Here is a 26,372-nt window from a genome sequence, read left to right as displayed (position 1 = left end):
GCATTTAGGAAACACTGTACACATATAAACATATATACAATGTTTCCTAAATGCTGTGAAAAATATATACTTTATTCAATCACTGTTACAATCTTACATTTGTCCACATCAGTTTTCAAAGGAAAAGCTCCAAAAACATGATTCAAAGCAGCATAACTTACATCCTATTAATATACTGTAATTTATAACATTCCCCTATTATAATAGCATTAGGTTTTATTTTTCTCATTAATTGATACTGTAAATAATCCTGCTTGAACAGCCTTAAATCTGCTTCTTATCCAGATTTGCTTGTTCTCCACACCCACCTATAGTGTGTACTTGTGGGAAAATCACCTCCCAGGACACAATTTACCTCTATCACTCCTAGTGCTTCCTGCACCACTCTTTTTTGGGGGGAGGGGTGTTGGGGGGAGGTTGTAATTTCCTAATGGATGTATGAGAAAAGGTAGTGCCAGCAAGTATGCCAATTGCCTCAAAAAACAAGTAGCTTCTGAGCAGCCAAAGTCTGTACCCAGGCATATGAGAGGGGCAGGTGTGTCTCCCTACCTGCTCTCAAATGGAAAGGGTGACTCTACTTCATAAGACTGAGCGTGGGATGCCTCCAACGGCTCTTCTATCTCTCCTCTCCCCAGACCGTGGCACTAGGTTAGCTGTCAGTCAGCTTGGACAGCTGAGGGGTTCCATCTTTGTTTTCATAGGAATTTTTAGGAAATGGCTAGCAGTTATTATACAGTTATACTTTATTGCTATTTTTAACTAACATTCCAAGTAAGCCTTGGAAGATGCATAGCAGCTAGCCAGGTAAAGATGGGTGAGAAAGGGCTTCCTGAGAATCTTAACAGCATGAGCAAGGAACCCAAGGAGTAGAAATGCAGGCGACTACAGGCAGTTCTCTAATGTATAAACTTAGAGGAGGGAGGTGTAAGACACAAGGCTTGAGGTAGGAAGGGTAGTCAGGTCACAGGTACTACAAGGCCTGCAAAGGACCTTGGACCCTAAGGCAAGGTGAATCAAGGTCTGCACTCAGATGAATAACTTTGGTATGACCAGAGGCAAGAGGAAGGACCAACAGTAAGGCTAAAGGAATTCCTGAGAAGAGAGATGATGAGAGCTGAACTCAGGCTATGAGAATACTGAAAAGGAAAAATCAGCTGGACCACAAGGCAGATTTAGTTATGAGCACTCTTTGCTGGCTTCACATGTCCCATCTCCAGCCTTAGTGTGCTACCAGAGCACATGTCACCTTAACCCTCAGATCAGGGCTACATAAGTCTCGATAGAGAAGGAAGCACACATGTCCTAAGGGTTTCACAATTATTTCCACTGGTGATGAGGATGGTCACAACTCTGATGGCTGGTAGGTTCCAAATAGCACAGAAAGTACAACTACATATCAGTATCAGTGCCAGACAACAGAAAAAAACACTTCTGTTTCTTTTGCAAAGAAGAAAAAAGTGAAGGAGCAGCTTCAAAGCAGGAGGCTGTGAAGTGTTCCCTCACCGCTGCTGTGCATTGCTTCAGTCTTAAAGAGATCATGTGGGTTTAGCTGCACATATAAAAATGGTTTCATTAAAAGCCTGCAGTCATTCATTTTGCTTATTAAAGCCACTCCACAATGATACTCACAATAGAAATCTCAGCGGTCCCTAGCAATGACACTAAAATACAATTAATTCCACTTCCCGAGGAATCTATAGGTATGCGCTTGAGGTATTGTGTTAATTGCCGCTGCTTCATACCATGGCTTCAATTAGGAATCAAAATGGGAGCAAAGCAAACATGGATCCCATTAAGTTCTAGAAGACTTAAAACTGAAGTTTCCCCCCACCCACCCACCATCCTCTTACAATAATTGTAAAGGCAGGGGACTCCATCTGGGGAACTATAGTGACATCCAGTGGCTGTGAAGTAAAACACACCAGTTACAAAACAGGTTGTTCTATCATTAGAGAAGGGGAAATATTTGGTGATATACTGGTATTTTAAATCCAATGTCTATAAAGCTGTACGTAGTACTAGAAACTCATAATAACACGACCCCAAATCAGGCAAATCAGCAATTTGTAACAAAATCAGGATATTTAGCTGCCTTCCATGATTTACTCTACCTATGAAAATTCTTGGTAGCATATATTAATAACTATGGACAGAGGATATGAAATATTGATATCATATTCAAAGCTCCAACTGTCCTATTACCATTCACAATGTATATAAATTCAACAACAGCCCATTTCCAAAGTGATCCTCTTCTCAGCCAAGATAAATAGCTGGCTCTGCTCTAAAGTGGACCAGGCTGGCTCAGTTTGATTCCAATAATTTCAGTACTACCTAGGTTTGTCTGAAAATGTTCTTGAGGTTTCAGAATTTAAATTTGTATTTATAGCCTGCATGAGAGATGCAGACGGAAAGTGAGAGAGACAAACCAACCACAGAATCCCGAAAACACTGGCCTGACCTAGTGAAGTGGGGAAATAACAAACTTGCTTCCACAGAAAATGCATACACTTGAGAATCTGACAGGTACCTAGATTTGTGCAAAGTTGACTCTGGGCCAGGTACTTTTTATCACTGATTCTTTGTATTCTTATGTGTAAAATGGAGATGAAATAAATGTACATTGCGGGGTTGCTATGAGGCTAAATATTGAGAGTGTCTATCAAGATGAATGTGAAACCTCTACGTAGGGGCCCTGCACACGTAAGATGCACGTTAATAGTAGCTATCACACATATGCATTCATATTAAAAATACCAATAAAATTGGAGGGTTTTTTGCCACACAAAGTGTCATTCTGAAAACAGACTTTGAATTCCATAACCATATTTTGAATGTCATGTGCTCCCCCTTCTGACTTTAGTAATTTGTTGTGTGTGTTAATGGTTCACACACAACAGTAGCACATCTATTAACCATGTAACGTGTCTCTGAAACTTTCCTAAGCTTATCTGGGATATTAAAGTGAACTAGAGGCAGAAAACTCCCCACTCTCATCTATCTCCTAAGTCACAATATTCTTGTCTACAAGGCTTCAGGATCTCACAAACACTAAGCCTTGTACATGTGCAGACCATGACATGAAGATGGTACAATGTGGCATGCGCGACTGGCAGAAATGAGAGATGGGCAAGGATCAAGCCCGGAAGCCACAGATAGTTTGAGGTAAAAGCAAAACGAAGTTGCTTAGCCTCCAAATGGTCAAAACTTGCGTTTGAGTCTTCTTAGTAGTAGACTTTAAAACTAAGTCAGACCATACTGCTCTCTGACGAAGAGACCTACAGTTACTTTTTCCCTCACTCAGTGTAAAAGTCCAGTCCCCTCCATGGCCTGGGAGACCCTGCATGAGCTGGCTCTGTGGTAGCTCTGTGCAGTCCCTTTCCATTACTTTCCACCTTACTGACTCCTTAAGTCCTGTTTCCTGAACACAAGCACATTGCCATGTCCAGGCCTTCCCGCTTGCTGTTCCCTCCTTCTAGAACAATCTTCTATTTAAGTGCAAGACCTGCTCCTGTCTGCTTCAGACCTCTACTCAAACATCACACTGTCAGGGACACCTTCCCTGATCTACTTAAAGTGCATCTCCCAACCGGCCCTGGACTCCCTATCGCTTTCCCGGCCTTCCTTTTCTCCCCAGTGCTAATCACCACCTAAAAGATTGCACATTTTAGTCATGTATCTCTTGTCTTTCTCCTCCCACTAGAATGCAAACTCATGAGGGCATTGCTTTTTGTCTATTGTGTTCATACTGTACCCCCGGGATCCACACACAAAACAGGCTTGGTGCAAAACAGTCAACAGATATTTGTTAAACTATTGGAGGAAAGCAACAGGGAAAGGCAGGGGGAGTTAGTTCCTAGCTTTTGTGGAATCTGTAAGGTGGAAAGAAAAAAAAAAAAAAAAAACTAAAAATAATCAGTATTTTTTAAAGATGCACACATATATAAAAGAAGGTAATCTACACAAGTGAACTCACAGGCTAGAGATTATGTTAAAATAGAGAAACTAAAGAAAGTCATCTCAGCATTGTGAAATAATGGACAGTATTGTTTAATTCCTGACATCTTTATTTCTGTTATTTACAGTGAGCTGACTTATTTTTGTATTAAAAATATTTTTTTAAAATAATAGACCACCTCTTCACTTTTAGAATTCTATTCATTGAAAACTAATCATTTTAATCAAAGAGAGGTCAAGAATGTCTCCTGAACAACATGCAGAACTCACTAGCTGGTCACCAAAGTTTTGGCAAATGATGTGTCCTTTGGTTCTTTACGTCATCACCACTAAAAGAAGATTTGCAGTTGAATATGTCAGTACTTCATTCTATTGACAAAGGGCATCGGCAGCTGCACAGCATATTTAAGGGGCAGAAACACCCCACTCTAGTTCTTTTAGTTCATTTTAATATACAAATAGCAAAAATGTTCCTGAATACTACTCTTAGGTTGAATAGCTCCTACAAGAGTATTTATAAGCTACACACACACAAATAAAATTCAGAGACACACTGGTTTTACATTTGATGCTGAGGAAGACCACAGCGTCTTAAGAGTTGTTATTCTCTTGTTATATTGTTAAAGAAGCAGAAGAAAGAAAAAGAATAAAAACTGTTTCTCAAGAGTTTAGTTAGATATTCATTAACTCTTATCATCTAACATCTCAGTGTATCCTTACAGAAATAAAGCAGCAGATTTTTTTTAAAAAGGAATGGAAGGTGGCAAATCTAATATACATTAGTATTTGGGTAGCATTAGTGTCTGCAATTTTTCTACTGTATAAAGTTTTTATCTGAGAAAAAAAAGAACACAAAAAAAGCTCTGGAACTAAATTTCTTTCTCATAAGCTTTGGTCTAATGCATGGTTAATGAAGCCATGAGACAATATTCTCACATCTTTGATTTTATTTCAGCAGTTTCCAGAAAATACAGTAATGGAGAAATATATTTCCATTCAATGCCTAAAAGTTTAAATTTAGCATGTAGCTCAAATTAATTCTCAATGTTCCATTTTAAGCTTCTACATTAAAAGACTTGCACAAATCTTTTTATTCCTCACATGACTTGCCGCGGTCTCTTGTGAAAACTGCTTCTTGATTTATAAGGTAGATTTTATTACTGAACTTCAAGCTCTTTGTTAGGGATAAATTGTAGTGACTATAACTGCAAAAGATGTTTAATGACTTTTAAACTCTCTCTAAAAGAAAAATTTAAGAGTATAGAATACTGTAATTATACATTATACTAATTGAGAGCTATATTTCTAGAAGCATAAGCAAACAAAATAGTTTGGAATTACGGCAGGTATCTGTTGAGAGTTAACACCATATTTCTGAGAGTAATGATCATGAATAGAAGTTAAATTAGTCACAAATGGCAATGAAGAAAGTATATGTTGAACTTTCTCTGCCCTACGAGGGTGAGACAGCAAGTCACACGGACCAGTATAGCATACCTTCAGAATTCAAGTTTTCTTGGAAGGTACATGCTCAGCTGTGGAGATCAGCTGACATGTTGTCGCTCATCAACTATCAAACAGGGGGTGGGAGGGTGGGTTAAGGTTCAGAATCCCTGTGGAGACTGTCGAACTATCCAAACTTCTTTTCCACAGGCTTCCCTCTGTCCTCTTCCTCAGGTCCTGACATATCCTTGGACAGCAGTCTTCAAATTGGAAGTACTATAGACACTTCCTGAATGGTTCAGGGAATGCAAGGAACTTTAAATGAACCATTTTCCAGAATCTTTTAAAAACGGATCCTCCTAAGAACATACCTTTTCTGCCAACATCATCTTTATTGCATTTCATAAGACAAAGGCAAACTTCTCATCCGAATTGAACCTTACTTTGGTATGCTGCTCTGAGGTGTAAACCCTCTATGTATCAAACGAAGGAAAATTTTTATATATTGGTAGCTAGCTAAGCAAGAAAGTGAATGACTCTCATGCCTAGGTATAAAATTCTCAATTCTTTAAACAAATTGAAGGGACAAATTGTCCTGTCATTGACAACTTATTTAAATTAATTTTGAATAAGTTGTTTATTACTAAAAGTTGTTTGACTTACAATGCAAAGGAGTTGATGGTAGGCTAAATAATAGCCCCCTAACGATAGCTACATCTTAATCCCTGAAACCTGTGACTGTTACCTTACATGGTAAAAAACTAAAAACAAAACAAAACTTTGCAGGTGTCATTGATTTAGGGATCTTGAAATGAAGTGATTATCCTGGATTATTCTGGATAAAGCCTAAATGCTACTATCTTCTAAGAGAGAGGTAGAGGGAGACTGCACACAGACAGAAGAGAACACAGTGTGACCATGGAGGTAGAGATTAGAGTGATGTAGCCATAGCCACGGCATGCCAGCAGCCACAAGAAGCTAGAAGAGGCAGGAAATGGATTCTCTCCTTGAACCTCCAGAGGAAGCTCATCCCTGAAGATACCTTGATTTTAATCCATTGATACTGATTTCAGACTTCTGGTCTCCAGAAATGTAACGGAATAAACTTTGGTTGTTTTAAGCCACTGAGATTATGCTAATTTGTTACAGCAGCCAAGGGAAACTAATACAAAATTCAAAGAATCAAATGGCACTGCCATAACAAACTCCTTCCTTTCTCATCTACCTATTATGGGGACATGTTTTTTAACAGCAGTACTTGTAAAAATAAGAAAGGGGAGACAAAATTGTCGCCCAATTCTGTCCCACACTAGCAGAAGAATGAAAATTCTTTATAACTTATTAAAAGATGTGAGGGGAAAAGCCTCTACAGTTCACAATACAGAGATATATTTCCAACTGCAAATAAATACGATTATTTTTTATGTTTATGACTTTAAAATGTGAAGGATTACTCATTCTTCAAGAAAAATTTAGGGTATACAGTCCCATAAAGAGACTACCACTGTGGATATTTCCCATGTCTGCACTACAATCAATTCAAAAAGTAGTCCAGGGCTTCCCTGGTGGCGAAGTGGTTGAGAATCTGCCTGCCGATGCAGGGGACACGGGTTCGAGCCCTGGTCCGGGAAGATCCCACATGCCACAGAGCGGCTAGGCCCATGAGCTACAACTACTGAGCCTGCGCGCCTGGAGTCTCTGCTCCGCAACGAGAGACACCGCGACAGTGAGAGGCCCGCGCACCGCGATGAAGAGTGGCCCCCGCTTGCCACAACTAGAGAAAGCCCTCGCACAGAAACGAAGACCCAACACAGCCAAGTATAAATAAATAAATAAATTTATAAAAAAAAAAAGTAGTCCAAATAACAGCATATTTTATTGACCTCTCAAAAAATGTTAATTGTGCTACTAAAGTTTATTATGAGATGTATCTTTCCATCACTTTAGACTCTATGGTTTAGCTCCCAAATTTCCACACATCATTATTTAAACCATGAAGAGTGGTAAATTTTTAATATTTCTATTCTTATTTCCATTTTGTGCTACTTTATTTTTCTCTCAACTACCAACCCAAAAATAAAAAACAAAGAAAAGGACTATTCATAATTGTCCTCTATTTTTCTACAAGTGAAGAAAATCTTTGCCATATGATCAAACTATAAGGGACAGAAAAGCAATGATATGACTATGATTTTGTATCCTTACCTAGACCTATGTGAGGCAGGTGCTCAAAAAGGGTCCAGCTGTGGTCATCAATGTAATGATTCTTCAGGATCAACAGCTGGCAAACATCTCGGGCAGTTATGTCACTGGGTACCTCTAAAGCCCTGCTGGTTTCATCTTCACTGTATACTTTAATTACCTGTGTAGGTAGAAATTAAAAAATGAGCTAAAATAGTCTATTAAAAATATCATTCTAGTAAGTCATCAAACTTATCAGTTGAGCTAATTACAAATTCCTTATACAGTTTGTTTTACATCTAATTTCCTTATACATGGAGTAAATGTTGCCCATCCAAGACTTGTTTATAATATGTGTCAAAGTCACTCTGTCTGACAACTTCCAGTCTCTTCTCTTCAGTGTCTAAACTGGAGGCCATTCAATGACCATTCAATGTCATTTCCCACCACTCTGATCTACTAAAAAGCTACATATCTCTTATCAATATTTTAAATTTTCCACTCCATATTTAAATCTTTAAACAATCCAAGTAACATGGGTGATTTATTCCCAGATATACATGTTGTAACAGCAGTAAACAGAATATAAAGATTTCTCTATTTCAGGTTATAGAAATTTTGGCAAAGACTGGCTAGATGTTCACCAAATCCTTTTTCTTTCCTCCCTTGCAATTAGTTGTGTCCATGGGATTGAGTTTTAGTCAATGAGATGTAAGCACATGCAGTGTTGCACCTCCAGACCTAATCCATAAAAATTTCCCATATACTGTCATCCATTCTCTTACGCCAGCCTCTCACTGAATGGAAATGATGACAAAGACCTAAAGAGGAGAGCAGAGCCATGGGACAGAAGGAGGCTTTGACTCTGAATGGCCACATGGAAGGTGCCCAACTAGGAATGACCATATGTAACTTTGACATGAGCAAGAAATAAACTTTTAGTCTGTTAACTCACTGTGATTCTTTATCTATTACAGCAGCTAATGTCACCCCAAATCATACAGAAGTAGAGAGTTTCACATACAACACTCCCCTCAACATTTACCAAGTTATGCTATGTGCTAGAATTTCCACTACTAACTGTGATATGTCATATATGAATTAAATTAATTATAATAAGTTAAATACCTATGAAAATAGTATAGTAAGATCAACACACACAGAAGTAGGAAATTGTAAGAAAATTCAATATAAGAAATACACCTTATAAAAATATAGACATTTAAACATTTTCAGTAATTCAAACAAATGAAAATTAAAATGATGTGTCAATTCTCTATCGATTATTTTTCTAATTATGTGTAATGACAGTGGAAAAAAATAGTTGCTCTCTTACAATGACAGGAGTGATATAAATTGGTAAAACTATTTTGTACACCTGTTGGAAAGTATTTATTGAAAGCATTAAAAGGTCCATTCCTTTGACTCAATAATTTCCCTTAGGCAAACTATCTCAATAAATCTGTCATAAATGTGGAAAATAGCTTTAGGCATAGACTTATCCAGCAAAGCATTATGTATAATTCTATCAACCTAAATATACAACAACAAAAGAATGGTAAACTATAGTACTTTCACAAAATGGAATATTACAAGGTACTTAAAAATGTTATTCAAGGAAATAATATAAGAACTTTAAAAAAAATTCCTAAGTAAAATGAGATCACGACACCAAAGTATAAGTTACGCAGGAGAGTGCAGGCTTATTTGTTGGACTGGCAACCAGGCACCTATCCCTCGTCTAAGAGCATTCTGATTGTCTTTTAGAGACCCACTCCCTCCCTCACCATTAGTTTTTGTGATTCTGGCAGCTCTACTTTCAGCTCAGTGATGGTATAGTGGAGCTGCTGGAACTGGCTTGCAAGAGGTGATTGTTAAACATTCAGGAACTCTGCAAGCCAGGCATCTTGAAATCAGCCATGGTGGGAGTACACCAAAGAAACTGGCAAATGCTACAATAAGGCCTTTTTAAAAATATATATACTTTTATAGCCAGTTCACCAGTGCATGACTGCCTCAGCTTCACATAGTTGTTATCCAGATTGATTAATCAACACTCAGAATCCCTTTGGCGACAGTGACTATTTCAGAGTGGGCACATGACCTAATCAGAGTCAGTCAGGGCCAATCTAGACATCCGTTCACATAACCATAAAGTGAGCCCTGTTTTCCACTGGGCAGGTGTAGGGTGAAGCTGCTACTGTTCGTGAAGAGAAAGACTGTGGGAAAATGGGGCCCACATGGAGTAAACCATGCCAAGAGATGAAAAGGGTGCTGAGAATATCATTGGGCCCCTGGACCAGGGAATACTTGAATTGTGTTTTTTAATCATATGTGTGCCATGAAGCTGTACGTTTCTAGTGGTAATATCCACCTACTTATATCTCTTGTTCTAGCCAAAGACCTTCTCCAACTCTTTCTCCATACTGCTAGGGGAATAAACTTTCTAATAGCCAATCACATCAGGTCATTCTTCTAAAATTCTTCAATGGCTCCTTGTTGTCCTAACTCAAGCAGCTCCTTGTGTTTATTAAGACCCCATGCAAAGCATACATCCTTTGCTAAGTGTTTTAGTATAACGCTGTCATTGGGCTTCCCTGGCAGCACAGTGGTTAAGAACCCGCCTGCCAATGCAGGGGACACGGGTTCGAGCCCTAGTCTGGGAAGATCCCACATGCCGCGGAGCAACTAAGCCTGTGCACCACAACTACAGAGCCTGTGCTCTAGAGCCCACGAGCCACAACTACTGAGCCCGCGTGCCACAACTACTGAAGCCCGCGTGCCTAGAGCCCCTGCTCTGCAACAAGAGAAGCCGCCGCAATGAGAAGCCCGCGCACCGCAACGAAGAGTAGCCCCCACTCGCCTCAACTAAAGAAAGCCCACTCGCAGCAACGAAGACCCAATGCAGCCAAAAATAAATAAATAATAAATAAAGTTCCCTTTTAAAAAAAAACATATATATATATAAGGCTGTCACAGAGTTGGCTGTTGCCCTCAGAGAGCTAAAGCATAGTGGGGAAAGCAGTATTAAAAACAATAGTCACAAAGTAGGACATAAAAATTCAGTATGTTACTAAATCATATAATGGGGGTTAGGAGATACCTGAAAGATATCCATGAAAAAGTGATATTCAGGCCAAGACCTGAAGAAGGAGTGGGCAGTAGCTAGGCAAAGAGAGGGTAAGAGCATTTCAAGCTAAGGGAACCGAAGCCATGCAAAGTCCGTGGGGCAAGAAGAAACTTGGCAGATTCTAAGGATTAAGAGGAGTCAGGGGGCTTCTCTGGTGGCGCAGTGGTTGAGAGTCTGCCTGCCGATGCAGGGGACATGGGTTCGTGCCCCATGCCGGGAGGATCCCACATGCCACGGAGCAGCTGGGCCCCGTGAGCCATGGCCGCTGAGCATGCGCGTCCGGAGCCTGTGCTCTGCTACGGGAGAGGCCACAGCAGTGAGAGGCCCGCGTACTGCAAAAAAAACAAAACAAAACAAAACAAAAAAAGGCATCAGGAACGGCAAGTGCAGCAAGCAGGGAGCATGGCCCTGAGGGAGATGAGGTGGTAAGCATGACCGTAGTAACAGGGATGCAAGATCCTCAGCTCAGAATTGACTTAAGAATCATTGAGCTTATAGGTGGTAAACTTGTGGATATGGATATATCTGACAAAGGGAGAAAAGGAAGAAGCATGAGGAAAAAAAAGAATCTAGGGCTGAACCCTGAGAAATTGCAATATTTAATGGTGAGTTAGAGGCAAGAAAGTCTGATAGATAAAGAGAGATGGAGAACCAGGGAAGTGGGACCCCATGGAATAAAGTCCAAACTCTTCAGCACGCACAGAGCATGCACACTCCCCAGCAAATCAGCCTATGGAACAGGTCACTCTGACCTTAGCCAGATATGATAAACATTTGCAACCTCTTCTTTCTATTTGCTCATGAGGTATCCTCTACCTGAAATCTTTGCCCCAGCCACCAACAATATGCTTTATTTGGCAAATTCCTACTTACCATTTGGCCCCAGTTCCCACAGCACTTCCTCCAGAAAGTCTCCCCTGACTGCCCATGGCTTTATAATGTGCCCCTCTTAGAGCTCTTACTTTGTAATTTTCTACTTGAATATCTTTCTCCTCAACTGCACTAGCAAGCTCCTTTAAGGAAAATCTACATTTACTCACCATTTGACATGATATCGCAGGGACCTAGTCCAAGCCAATGTATGGCTTAATAAAGATCTTTGGAACAAATGAACTTTGTACCCCTGCAAAGCCTACCAAAATGTTTTGCACATAACAGGTACTCAATACATATTTGTAAATTTTAATTTAAAAATCTTTTCTGTCACAAAGTATATGATTGATTAAATTTTAATCCTCAGGAAATTAAAATTCTTCTCAAAGAGCAACAGATATACAATTTTTCTTATAAATAATCCTAGGTAAGAACTGGCTTAATATTGCCATTAGCAGGCAGTTCTGAGTTTTGAAGTCATTGAGGCAGCTGTGAAGTCATATGAAAAAGGCTATGAAAATACACTGCCAAAATCAGGTGCAAGCGTCTGAGCTCTCACTTCAATTCCTTCATTTTTCGGTTAACACATGTGGTTCATGAAGATCCCAAGATCTCTTTGGAATCTCAGTGTTTCCCATGATTGCATCTGGGTAGGCTATTGTTTATACGTTTGTGCCTTCAGACAAATCTCAGTGCCAGACAATTGCTGAGATGCTAAGAAATGCCATCCACCAGGCGGCTGTGGTTAACACTGAGTGGGTCAAACACTGGTGGGTGCTCCTGCCAAAAGCAACATGAAGACAACCAGTCCTGAGAGGAAAAGAAGATCCGACCCTGGGGCTGCTCCTTCATGTGGAGCAATGATGAGCGGCCATTTCAGTGCCCTCAGAGGCCACTGCTCATTCCACGCCAGGAAACAGGGGGTTGGGAATGACCTGGTGGCCACGGGACAGGTTCCTGAGACTTCCCGACTACCCCATGCTTTCTTACAATAAATGCCCATCCCCTGGGGTAACAGAAGCATGCCTCTTATTTTTCATGCTCTAGTTTTTATATCAGAGGAATTAACAAATGAAAATCTGGAGACATTCTGAAGTCTAAGCCAAATTCAAGAAGAGGGCAAGAATAGAGTAAGAGGTAAAGTTGGGGAAAATGAAAAAGATACCTAACCAATTAGAAATGCCATTAATCTCTTCAGTTGACTTTGCTGCAAATTGGAAAGAAATAAGTTGCCAAGAACGGAGACACATAAATTTAGAAGGACGAGGCTAACTTAAATTTCTGGAATAAGTGCATGTACTCATTTTTTAAATTAATAACACCTGTTAGGAAAACACAATACTTTTGTTTGAGCTCCATTTCAAACTCTTCTTCTTAAAAAAATAATCCCATTTAATGCTGACATTTGTCCAAAATACACATTCATCTACGAACGATAAAAATTTATTTTGGTTGATCTTCCACAGCAGTAAGTCCCTGTCATCTCTCAGATTTATTCAGTACTTATGAAAAATTCCTTATACTACTGATGGGGAGCCTTTGTTAAAAAAATCTCATTTTTATTTCTATTTATTTCTCCTTGAAATATATGAAAAAGGGAAAGATAATCTAAGCCTTAACTCTCTAGTAGAGTTGAATATGCCAAAAATATTAGTATACTAAACCCTCCTGTTTAAGAAAAAAAGTCAAGTCATAAGTAAAGATATTGATATAAGACTAGTAGGGATTAAAACTAAGGTACAAACTTTTTTTTTTTTTTTTTTTTTTTTTTTGCGGTACGCAGGCCTCTCACTGTTGTGGTCTCTCCCGTTGTGGAGCACAGGCTCCGGATGCACAGGCTCAGCGGCCATGGCTCACGGGCCCAGCCGCTCCGCGGCATGTGGGATCTTCCCAGACCGGGGCACGAACCCGTGTCCCCTGCATCGGCAGGCGGACTCTCAACCACCGCGCCACCAGGGAAGCCCAGGTACAAACTTTTGTGATCATGTAAAAACCAAATGGCAGGGCTGCTCTTAAGAATCATTGGAGTAAAATAGTGGTATCCTGTTTCCTCTACATACTGAAAGGTAAAAAGACATCTGAAGGCCATATAATCATGCTATTTAATAAAGGGATATTATACATTCCCAGTTCAGTGGTCCAAATCCCCACCTTGCTATATAAAGTAAAAAATAGGGTAAGAAGAATTCATAACAATTGATCCACGAGATCATTTGCAATTGCATGCCAGCAGGAAGAAATCCTGCCTGGACCCTAAAGAAGAACAGGAACTTTCTTTGTCTCATCAATGAGCAGACACACTTGATTAGCAAGAAAAACATGCATTGATAAGATCTGTCTATAACATCCCACCAGCAGGAACAGAGAGAGCTCCCAAGGACAGCCAACAGTGTACACACAGGCTGTGTTGAGGAAGCCCTCAGTGTCACTGTAATCCTGACAATCGGAGCAACCTTGGCCTTCAGAGTGGTTTACAGCTTCAAAAACTGTGCCGGGAGCATATGGCATCTAGCAATGAAAATGTAATATAAAGACACAGTAGCCCCTGCAGAGAATATGCTGGAATGTGGGTGGAGCAGATCTCTGTTTTGGCTGACATCCTTATCAAGGCAGTTTATATACTTTATACCTCAAGTCCCCTAGGCTGCCCTCCATGAAAAGTAAGTGGAGGCAAGAGATTAAAAAATTAACATAACTCATTTTGAAAGCAGTAGACACAACAATGTTGAAATACACAGAGCAAGAAATGGTTAACTTTTCAGAAAAGAAGTTTGAGGCCCCTAAAGCCAAGGGACTAAAAGAGATGAACTATTTAAAATATAAGACAAAGGCCATTTCTGAAAACACAGAGCTTGAATTTGAAAATCAATTCAATATGTATTGCTTTCTCCCCAAAGCACACATAGTATTCATCTGCTATAATCCCCGGAAATTCTGATTCTCAGAACAGATTATGTGGAAAGCTTCAGGAAAGCACTGGGCAGAGGCTAAGCGGTCAGCCTTTCTCCTCCTTCCTGCAGACCCAAGAAAGTGATGGAATGGGATGCCTCATTCCTTTCCAAACTGGATTCATCCTAGAATATGTGTAAAAAAACCTCAGGGTTCTCATCTGGTCATTTGGCAATGCCACAGAGCAGAAAGGGGCATTGGACCCATTGGTAAGTAACTAGCTACTTAATCACTTATCCTTTGTTTCTTCAGAGAAGAAAGGAGGCAAAATGGGATAATTATTCAGCAGGTAAAAAACGAGCACAGATTAAACATAACTATATGAGCAAGAATCCACAGGATGAAGTGAGAGACTTTTTTTTAGAAAAAGAAGAAAGAGCAAAAGGGAAGGAAAAAGACGGTTGGGCATGGTTATCTTGGGTGTCAAAGTTTCTATTTGGGGAGAATTTAAATTTGATTTTTAGATTAACTACATTTAAATACCACATTTAATATTTAATTAAATATTAATTCTTATTAATTAATATTTAATTTAAAATAATTTAAACACCATTATTTAAATACCAAGATCTTACCACAATGAAAAGTATATAACTTTTCAACAGAAAAATAAATTCATTTATTATATCTCTTAATTATATATATTGTTTATATATAATTAATAGAAAATAAGAAACAAGGCCCATAGAAATTTGATTTCAACTAGGTCCCAAAGTAAAGCTTATTTCTCCCACTCTTTAAAATTTTATCATCCAAGTACAGTAAGATTATAAAGCTATCTTTTAATGTTTCAGATTTTTTTCTCCATTATTTTTAACAGATAGGCAATGTACCTAAATCAGTGAAATATTTTTATATAGAGGTCAGAGCAGCCCTGGATTTTTATGTTCTTCTAAATAAGGAATGTAGTATCCTAAGATAAGAGGAGACAGTCTTAGATGTTTTGAATTAAGCAACTCAATATGTTCCCCTGAAGGGAAACGGCAAATAATACATTCATTATTACTTATTCGAAACCTCTAACAAAATGTTATATTTAAAAACAAAGACTGTTCCCAAAGATCCCAACAGCTCAAGAAAAGCTGTCGCTTCCATATTGCTATCCTTCATTATTTTGCTAGCTGTCAAATATTTATTAAGAGCAAAACAGTACATAGTTTAGAGAAATCAGGTCATAGGGAATCAAATTATCTCCATTGAAAGAGATATTCAACTACATATTTGAGCATGAGCAGTACATGTTCATTAACTCAAAATAGATATTGTCACCAATATCAGAATTACAGGAATTGATTGACATAAACAGGTCCATTTCACATCCATGTGGCCCCTTTCAACTTTATTCCCTATAATCCTTTCCTTATTCTCTAACTCTGACCATATATTTTCTCAGTTTCTTGAAATAGCTATGCTCCTTCCTGACACAGGGCCTTTGCATCTACTACTGCTGCCTAGAATACTGTCCACCCACCTCCTGTTTCTCATCCTTCAGATAAACCATTCATTCTGTGGGGAAGTTTTCAACGCTACTCCCAGTTTAGGTCCAGGCCCTTTGTTTCACGTATGCATATGTGCAACTACATAATTATTATCCATAAGCTTCTACTACTCAGCATGCTGCATGACACCAGGAATAATGTCAATATGTGCTTCCCATTGTGTCCCCAGCAGTCAGCATGGGGCCTGGCACAGTGTAAATATCCCTTTAGGGACGACTGACACCGTCATGAATGGCCTTATAGGAGACAATATTAGGGATTCCAAAACAGTAGCTTGGAAACCTCACAGAGTTTAAAAACCTCTAGGGAAGAAAGGACACACATGGGACCAAAGAGAAAACATAGGCAAGTTTTCAAGAAATCTGCGGACTGAACAAAGGTAGATAAGGTGACTTCTCTGGCCCATTTTAAGTCTGGAACTCTGAGAATTAAAAAAAAAAAAAAAAGAACATCTGTGTGGAACAAGTATCATGAGCAAAGATACCAAGGACTGAAGAGGCAAAAAATACACATGGAACAGCATACAGACCACTGTCCTGAGATCAGAGGGACTGAGTTATGAGGAAGACGTGAGGAAGCACAGGTGCACAGGTGCTGGAAGGTCTGTGGAGAAGCGTCTTTGCCCAGCACTGCTAGACACTGGTTTCTATCGGTGCAAACTAGCAAGGAGGCCACCTCAAGAGGGGATCCTTTTTAAGATACACAAATGATAAAGTAGCTTTTTTCAATGGTTGGAAGTAAAGAATTCAATTTTAAAAAGACAGTTTTACCAGAATAAGATTACAAAGTGATAAGAAAATAATGATAAGTAACTACATGGTGAGCTAATCATTTAGGAACAAATTCGGCTCTAAGTAATAGAAAAATCTACCCAACAATGGCTTCTTAATCAAATTAAAGGTTTGGGTTTTTTTTCTCACATTTGAAACCAGAGGAGGATAGCTCAGGGTCTGGTGAGGCAAGTTCCATCAAATGACCACGGATCCAGGCTCTTTCCACAATCCTCAAGGTCACAAGAATGAATCATCCCCACACCACCTCTGTAAAAACTCTGGACTTGTACACATTTGTAGGTCATTACATTTCAGCAGTAACATTAGAAGGCATGCGGGGATAAAGAGATTAACTAATTCAGAGTTAAAGGACCTGTGTGGCTGGGGATCCATACAGATCTTCTGCAAGTTCTGTATGAATTCAAAATGCAAAGGTGAAGCTCTATGCTGTATGAATTCACTTCCCATCCAGCATCAGGCCCACGAGGCCCAGTGTGGCCTTGCTACTGGAAATGCCCCAAACCTGGCACGGCAGGGGATTTAGCACTGTCCCACCTGACTGTCTAGATCAATGACACTGCCAAATCATGCCACGTCTAGGCTTCCAACCAAGAGAAGAAAGCCGGTCTGCAGGCAAAGGGGGGCCCAGAAAGTCTCTCCTTCAAGCCCCTGTGCTCTACTCTGTTCTTGACCCTCTCTGCTCTCCGTCTCAGGCCAAGAGCCAGGCAGCCTGCGCCTTCCTTGGGCTTTCTTTCTCCCTAGAGGATAGCAAGAAAGACCCTAACTCAAGCGGGTGTTCAATTTTATAAAGCAAGAAATCAGAAGCCCTTTCAGTGTGCTCTTACATGGTAAAAAAAAAAAAAAAAAGGCAAAAGAAACAGCTCTAACTTCATTATAAAAGAAAGCAAACATTAAAAACTAAGCCTAAAAATATCCCAAACCATGGACGCACACATATACATATGTATATATTCATGTTATTTTAGGACCTAAATCCAATACGAATAATAAAGAGGGTCAGATCACAAATCCCACTCTAACATTTCCAGTGACTTCATCAAAGGAGCGTTCTCTGAAGCCTCAGTGTTTTTAAAACTCATGTAATTCCTGTGAAGATGCCAGTGCTGACTAATTCACCTTTGAAGTTTAAAAAACCCTTCACAAGTGCTAATGCTTATTCATATTCAAAGCAGAAAACCACTGGTCATGCTTATGTTGGACACAATGTTATTCCAGTATCTCATTTCAGTTTTTCAGCAGTCGTTTGTTCCCAGAATAACCATAAGACATGCCTAAGTGAAAAAGTTAATAACTGTTTCACACAGTGAGAAAGAAGGACAAGTTGGGGAGGGGTGAAAGGAGAAGTGTTTAGAAGAGAGGGGAAAACACGAGGAGAGGAAAGAGAATATTTATCAGAGTCCAGGACACATCAGACTTTTTATTGTTAATTCTTGAGCTGTCTGGCATCAACTGAAGCACTTTTAGGAACTACCTTGTTTCACTGATTTTTAAAAGCACACCTTCTCACATTTAACTTCTCTGTAACTTAGATGTAACTTACCATCAATGGTATGTCATAATTTAATTGGAAGCATATAAGATAATGATGCTTCTTGTAATTTAAGGTGCTGTAGAATCAATGAAATATGCTATATTCAGTCTTTCTGGTACATCTGGGGGGTATTATTTTATGAACTTACCATGCAAACTATCACTTTCTAGATCTAACATTCCCATACTGTGACAGCACTAGGAATAACTGATTTATATCCATTTTTGTCATTTTACCTTTCCCTCACGTTTCTAAATATTTATTTTATATCAGTACAAAGCATGTGCATCAGTGTAAAACATGTATATTCCTGTAAAAGAAATGGAATCAATACTGTTAGAATCATAAAATCCTAAAGGTTAGGACTCTTAGAAAACATCTCCTGAAACCTTCTCATTCTACAAGTGAAGAAGCTGAGACTGAAGAGGACCTGACTTGCCGGCGGATCTCCAGCTGGTCCCTGGCAGAACCAGCCTGGGAACCCCAATCTCTGGGCTCCTACCTCATCCTGTTCTTTCCACTCTGCTTACCTAATTTTCATGCAGCTTTAAGCTGTTGCTTCGACACAACATCTTGCATAAAAGCATTAGATAACTAAAAACCCAAATATAAAGTTGCACGTATGTCCCAAAGCACCCAGCTGTTTGAATGTCAAAAAAGGTTATTCTTTGTGTTTCACTTTTTTTAGCACAACTTGCCAGAAAAATTGCATATATAGAAACAGCCAGCAGAGGGAGTCTTTATTTCTTGGTGCAAATAGAGAAAGAAAACAATGCTTTGAAAACTACAACTTTAACATACATAGAGGTACTGCTTAAAATAGTTGCAAGCTTCTAAAAAAATTAAATATATTTTTAAACATTCTTAACTATTTGAATTTTTAAGATAAATTATGCCTACATCTTTAATAAGAAGGGTTGGGGATGGGTTGGAGTGGCATATATGTAGTCACTTCAGGTGGTATATAATATAAAGTCCCCTTTCCTGCAACTCAAGCTGGAGATCCTCCTTGGCATTTAGAATGGTGATGTCAAAATCTTCTTCAAATCCTGATAGAACCACCCAAACTCATTTGACTTCTGAAACTATAAAGTAATATTCCTGGTATTTCACAAATACAACTGAATGTATACGCCCAAATACGCAGGCTCAATTAGGAGGCTGTCAAGCATATAGGACAATGCTGTTTAGCCAAAATGGTTTTTTAATTGCTCTTTTGAAACTGTCTAAAGAGAAAGCATTTGTAATATCATACAGGGGTAGAAAATCTTTATCTTTCAGAGGGCTTAATACCCGAAATATCTGAAATAACCAAAAGACTTACTTCTTTTTTCTGCCAAAAGAGATTCTTATTTTCTAGATTTGGCTTCGGGCGCTGGGGTACCGCCAAGGCGAGCCAGCCCTAAGACTGCTCCCCCCAAGCAAGAGTCTTAGACTGTTAATCAGCCCAGCTATTTTTAATCTGCCTTCATTGCCAAACGTGGACCAGACACTGTAGTTTGCAAACTAATACGAGACATGGCCCTCATTCTCATGGAGGTTCAGTCCAGGTGCTTGTGACGATGGTGCACTACGGAATCTGCTCTGGGATCAGATCCTACACCATGAGCTTATCAATGAGGAGTCTCAGATTCCTCATCCTGTCAAATGGGCAAAATGATGGCAAACTGATAGCACTCAATTCATAATAGTGACTATTATTATAAATTTTTTAAAGCACAATTAGTAAGTCCCAAGAGATTCCTATTGAGCTCCAAGGAGCTCTGACATATGGTTTACTCACTATATCTTTGAGGTGAGGTAAGACTGGAGTGTACAACGAGGAAACAATAGCTAGGAGGGCAACAGACAGACAGGTAAAAAAAAAAAAAGGTGAGATTTGTCTGATGAGTAGACTATAGGTGAAAGGCAAGGGCACTGCAGCCGCGCAATTGAGCGCAGCTCTGCTTCACATGTGTGCCCATCAATTCTGACAGGCAGCCCCTGTGCGGGGCGGGGCCCACCTGGGCTCAGTCCTGACTTGTCATTCATTAGCACTGTGCTTTGGGTAAGACACTTAACTTCTCCAGGGCTCACTTTTCTCATCCCAGCCTGGGTTTGTCCACCAATCTTGTAGGGTTCTTATGAGGATTAAAGAGAGTGTAATCAGTGCTGAACATAGTATAGCTGTTTTTATTTCTACTGGTGTGGAGGGCAGGGAGTGCTCAAAATTACTCACAGGAACGAGCTGGGAGGGAGGGAGGGGGTGGAGACAGAGCTCATGAAAAAGCAAGGTGGACCAGCTGAGGTGGGCCCTGAGTGCACAGCTTCTTACCACAAGGTATGCAATCCAGGAAAAAGGAAATGAACGCCACAGAGACACAAATGCAGAGATGGAAATGCCAATGACAGGTCGGTATCAAAAAAGCCCAATTTTGTTTTTTCAAAAATTGTGTTTATTCAATGAATAGTAATTATATCCCAACTTTGTACATTCCCTGTGCTGGGCACTTGAGTCTAATGATGATCAAAGATGACACAGCCCCTACCATCATATAGCTCACATTCCAGTAATGTCACCTCTGTCTACTGAAACAATGTCTTAACACTAGGTACAACTGTACCTCTTGCAAATATGTAAGCCAGAAGTCCCTGCCTGATATTCCCTAGGACAGTGAAAGAAGTAATCTAACCACCTATCTTATTCTATTTAAATCTACATTCCCAAATTTTTAAAAAAAATATTTATCAGCATATAGTAGTTGGATTAATTTTTTTTTAATTCAAATTAGAGTCTGTATACAGAAAGTAAGCAGAGGGAACAAGAATTTGAGAGGCATACTGTCTTTCGTTCCCTGGCTGCATTGTATCAAGGACAACTACTTTTTGTTTGATTCATTTGCTACAAGAAAACTTTTGAATAGCTATCAATACTTAATAGGATAGAGCCCCCACCCCCAAAAAAAATTTAAATCACAGTAATAGGGAGATTTTAAACCATTTATGAAACTAGTAACACACGCCATTCCCCAGATGAGGGGGAAAAAAAGAAATTCACATTTGTTGAGCTTCTAGTACGTGTCAAGTCTTCTAAATATTTATCCTATTTAATCCTCGCAACTGTTCTGTGAGGAAGCATCATTATCTGCAAAACAGAGAAACTGAATTTTTGAAAGGTTTAAAAGAAGACACCTAAAGTCACAACACTGATCAGTGACAGAGCTGAGCTCAAACTCAGGGTTTCCTGGCTAAAACACACAAACAATCTCCACTACAGCACACTTCGTAAAAACTCACTTTTAGGGAAAGGAAACATTTTGTGAAAACACAAAATCCATTCATCTATGTGGTACCCTTCCTGGGTGAATATGCAACTATGTTACCCTGTATAAAAATTAAAAGGGCAGAAGAAAGATCAAGGTTTAGGGAGAATGAGAGCTCCAGGTAAACAGCAATAATAGTACTCACTCCCACTTCACAACCACTTTCCAAGCAAGCCAGCCATCTAAACTCAGGTCACCATCTATGCATTCCATTACCCTCCCCTACACAGGAAATCTGCTCTCTCCCCACTTACTACACCTTCTACTATCTCCAATCAAGCGATAGAATACATTTGTTCAAAAAGCATAACTATATTCTATACCTGGCAAGACAATAATAAAAATCCAAGGGACAAATATTTTCTGCATGCCTAATACACAGGAGTCACTGGTAGTGGAGACAGCTAGTTCCCCACCAAAAGCCATCCTCCCCATTTCCTAATTCTGGTGAGAAGGGCAGTGCGTGCAGGTCAAGGCCTACATTTCCTGGCTTCCCTTGGATCCAGACCACGTGACACAATCCTAGCCAGTAAGATATGATCAGAAGCTCCCAGTTATTCCCCAGTGGCACGTTAATAACTGGCAGAACTAGCCTGTATGCCCTTGGTTCTTCCCATTTTGTATGCCAGGAATGTGAGCCGGATGGCTAGCGATCTGCATTTATCTTTCCATAAAAGGAAAAGGGACCCACACTAAGGAAGATACAATAGAAAGCAGGAAGGAGCTTGGTTGCCTGAGGACATTGCTGGACGGCTACATTAGCCTGGGACCAATTCTTCTTGTAAAGTGAAAGAAAAATAAATCTCTCCCCTGTTTAATATGCTGTCATTTGAGTTTTCCGGTTACATGAAATTAAATTCAGCCTGTAACTGACAAAGCACTTTATTTAAAGGGTCTTTCCCTTAAAAATGTAAAAACAAATTTTGAAAACCAAATAATACAAGATATATAAAACATACACAAGGTCCATAGAAAAAACTAAAAGTCAAATATGAAAAGCCAGAAAGCTTAAGATACACACCTAAGGAGAGCTAATAAGACTTAAATATCATAAAAGGTAATAACAAAATTGATGTCACATGGCAGTAGTTACTGCATTGAGAAATGAGTCATAAAGGTGGATCCATGGACACTCGAGTCAAGACACCATTAAGACAGATGTAATAAGAACAGTCTTAGAAGGTTTCAGGATGGTACCACAGCCTGAGCTGGGACACAGACAGTAACAGGATCCTGGAGTTGTCTACAGGTCATGGAGCACAAAACTGCGTGCAGAAGTACAGTGGGACAAGCACCAAACCCTGTTTGGAGCACAAGGAGAAAAACGATGTGCTGGAGTGGAGGCTTCATATGAAGCTGAGGAAACCCCCAAAGGTTTCAAAGGCCGCAAAGCACAGAGAATGCTACATTCGCTTGGACTGATTTTGTATGTATTTAAAAGCTTCTGGGCAAAATAGTGATATGATGATGATCTATATTCTTTCATTCTTTACAAAATTGTTTTTAGAAATTCACAGCAATAATTCTAATTGTATGAGGAGGGAAATGAATATAACAAACTATTCTCTTGTATAGATGGGGAATTGGATCTTTTGATAAATGGCATTGCTCCATATTATACTCATGAATTTTGGATTTTCAAATGATTTGAATCTTCTAAAAAATATATTCTAAAAAGTATTCCTTTTTTCTCTGAGATTCTGGAAGACACGTTAGAATTCTGTGTGCCTATGAATGTCTCTCATAATTGTAGTATGGCTAAAGAATGTAGAAATGCTTGGAAACAATTTGCAGAACAATTTTAATCTGACAGAGGTAGAAATCTTCCTACCCACAGAATCAGAATATGGGCATCTGGCCTTCAGACCTTCCAACCTTTATATAAAAAGAATGTGAATTTTATATTGCACTTAGTATAAGCCTTACAATGCTTGAGTTTTTGTTAACTCTCTGGGACCTTAAAATTGTTTCTTGATGTAATGAACGCTGGGTAAAACTGTCTTTCCATCTCTCTCTCTCTCATACTCTCTCTCTCTCTCTCTCTCTCTCTCTCTCGCTCTCTCGCTCTCTCGCTCTCTCGCTCTCTCGCTCTCTCTCTCACACACACACACACACACACACTTTGTTGCTTACAATTGCTGTCTGAATAAAATGTTTTCTACACTAGAGCATATGGGAGTTGGTGGAGGTGCAGAGGAAGATGAAAAGATTTGCCTAAGCTAATTCCAGACTAGAAGCTGAATGGCAGTTATACACACCATAAGGCAATTTCATTAACATATTAATTTCAGGAGGTAACACATATCTAATAAGAGAAACACAGTGGAAGTCACAAGACCTAGATTCTATTTCTAGCTTTGCCATTGACCTTCTGGGTGATCTTGCATAAGTCACTCAACATCCAAGAGACTCAGTCTTCTCATTTGAAAAAAAAAAGGCATAACCTAGTTATCTGAGAAAAATGCTATGAGGTGAAGAGCTCATTCAGAACACTTGATGAGGATGCGATCATTTCTGAGAGAGATGATGAAACTTTCTTCACTGGAACCTTGATTAACTAGAATCAAGGAAATCGGATCCTGATAGAATTAGAAAAAGTCAAAAATTTATTTCCAATTTACTTGACAGAGAGTCCACTGAACTAGTCTGTTCCTCAAAGATGAAAGTATATTTAATGTGCTACGAAAAAGATCCATACCATGTTAAGAGCCGTGTTTAAAGTTCAAGTTCCCAACCAATCTCAGGAGATCTTATGCCCACTTAGATCAGATATGCTTGCTGATAAGAAAATTACTCCCTAAAACTATTAAGCATTTTCAGAAATACCCTCAGCCTTTCAAATGATTAGGATTCCAGTTGACAAATTATTTTGCAAGAACCACTCGTTCAGGATGAGCCAACTCTATACCAAACCTGTGGAAAAGGCACCTAGGTTCTTTGGAAAATGAGAAGCTGCCCCAAAATACTGAGAAATGCTTGTATTAATTTGTATCATCTTAAACTATGGTGCATATAGAAAACAAGTTAATTACAAGTGTGGAATAATTTCCTATCTTAGAAAACAAAGGCATGGTGTGACCAGAGCAGATGGATATTTTTTAGTCAGAAAAACACCCAGTTTCTAAAATAAGAGATACTAAGATTTTCAGAACAGTCTTATCAACAATGGGTCCTCTGGGGATTAAACTGTTGGGAGAAAGAAATAGCATTAAGTATTTTCAGCAAATGATGCGCTAAATTATATGAACATTTAATATGTGTACCAACTGGAAAGCAATAACATGGACTTGGGTTTCGGGAATTTTGACTTATGTTAATTATTACATTATTACATATTATTTCTAGTCAGAAACCTGACTAGAAGCTTATTATAAAAGAACCAAGAGAAATCACAACGATGTATCCATTGGCAGCTCAGACCTAACATCACTTATAATCACAGCTTTCCAGAGTAATCCTGTTTTGCTACTTACCAACCAGTGCTGGGTGTTATTTTCTAGCTAAGTTTTACTCATACAAATTTACTCATACAAATTTCCCCTAGACTAACTGCTCCAATTCCTTGAAAATGATAGCATCTTCTTCTAATGTTTTATACTCTAATAAGAAATGGTTTAAATATTTTATTATACTTATGAAAATTCAAAATATATTATTTGAGTCACAGAATTATAGACACAAATAAGACTGAAGAGAGCATTTAATGAAAATCTCTCCACTATTATATTATAGGTGAGAAAGTAGTGACTCAGAGAGTTTAAATGACTTGCCCAAGATCACACAGCTAGGAAATGGAGAACCCAGGTGGCATGCTTTCCACCACACCAATATGTTGTGCAAAAGAACCACATGATGAAAATTTCTTGGTTAATCCAAAGAAATTATTATTAATTAACTGGATAAAGAAGAATTATTAACTGGATAAAGTATTAACTGGATAAAGAAGAATCCAAACACAAGGATATAGATTTGATATACGCTATTATACCTTTTCACATTGCCAGTGACTCAGGTAATCTATATGGTCATTATTAATGTACTACTAAGTCTACATCAAAATAAAGACTCCAGCTCAATGCAAAATATTTTTAATTAAATTTGCTTAAGATGAAAGAAAGACATCAAGAAAGATAAGATCAAATGTTGGCAAAATTATCATATACTGTTTTACTGCCAAGTAAAATGTCCCTGGTGAATAAGTAGTCAACTGGATAAAAAAAAAATTAAAAACCTAAAACTTAAAAACAATGAAAAGAGACACTTCTTTTAAAAGACACCCTAATTGTAAGATTTGTCATTTTCAAATAAATTAAACCATGACCTTTGACTTAATGAAATACACTAATAGTTAACCATTAAAAGTCAGGTACGGAAATAAACATTACAGTTTCTAGTGTCACCAAAACCATTCAGAAAGCACAGTATCAAAATGTGTTTTGGTGCTTTTTCTTTGCTATACAACAGATTTGATTCTTTAAGGATTTCAATACACAGTTCTTATTTGGTATATTTACAAGAGAAGTTTAGTATATTCAGCTTTACTTAAATGCTACATCACATGGTGTATTTATTACCTTATAAAATACGATGTGGCAAGTAAGACACAGAAATAAACTTTACAAAAAACTAACAGACAAAATATTTCACACACAGGATTGACTGCATTAATAATTAACAGAAAGCCTTTTCACAAGGGAACTTAATGGAAAGTTT

At 38.7% G+C, this 26,372-nt stretch overlaps 1 protein-coding gene across 13 annotated transcripts in view; it reads right to left on the bottom strand.

The window, feature by feature from the left end:
- Nucleotides 1–26,372, bottom strand: part of GRB14 (growth factor receptor bound protein 14) — a 127,170-nt gene that overhangs the window by 43,594 nt on the left and 57,204 nt on the right. For all 13 annotated transcript variants that reach the window (XM_019922702.3, XM_019922698.3, XM_019922696.3 and 10 more), the window contains one exon: nt 7,606–7,762. In XM_019922702.3, coding sequence (XP_019778261.1) covers nt 7,606–7,762 — 157 coding nt within the window. The remainder of the gene's footprint in view (nt 1–7,605; nt 7,763–26,372) is intronic.

This window comes from Tursiops truncatus, chromosome 7 (genome assembly GCF_011762595.2).
Source record: "Tursiops truncatus isolate mTurTru1 chromosome 7, mTurTru1.mat.Y, whole genome shotgun sequence".
NCBI classification, from domain to species: Eukaryota; Metazoa; Chordata; class Mammalia; order Artiodactyla; family Delphinidae; genus Tursiops; species Tursiops truncatus.
This window is presented reverse-complemented; position numbering and strand designations above follow the sequence as displayed.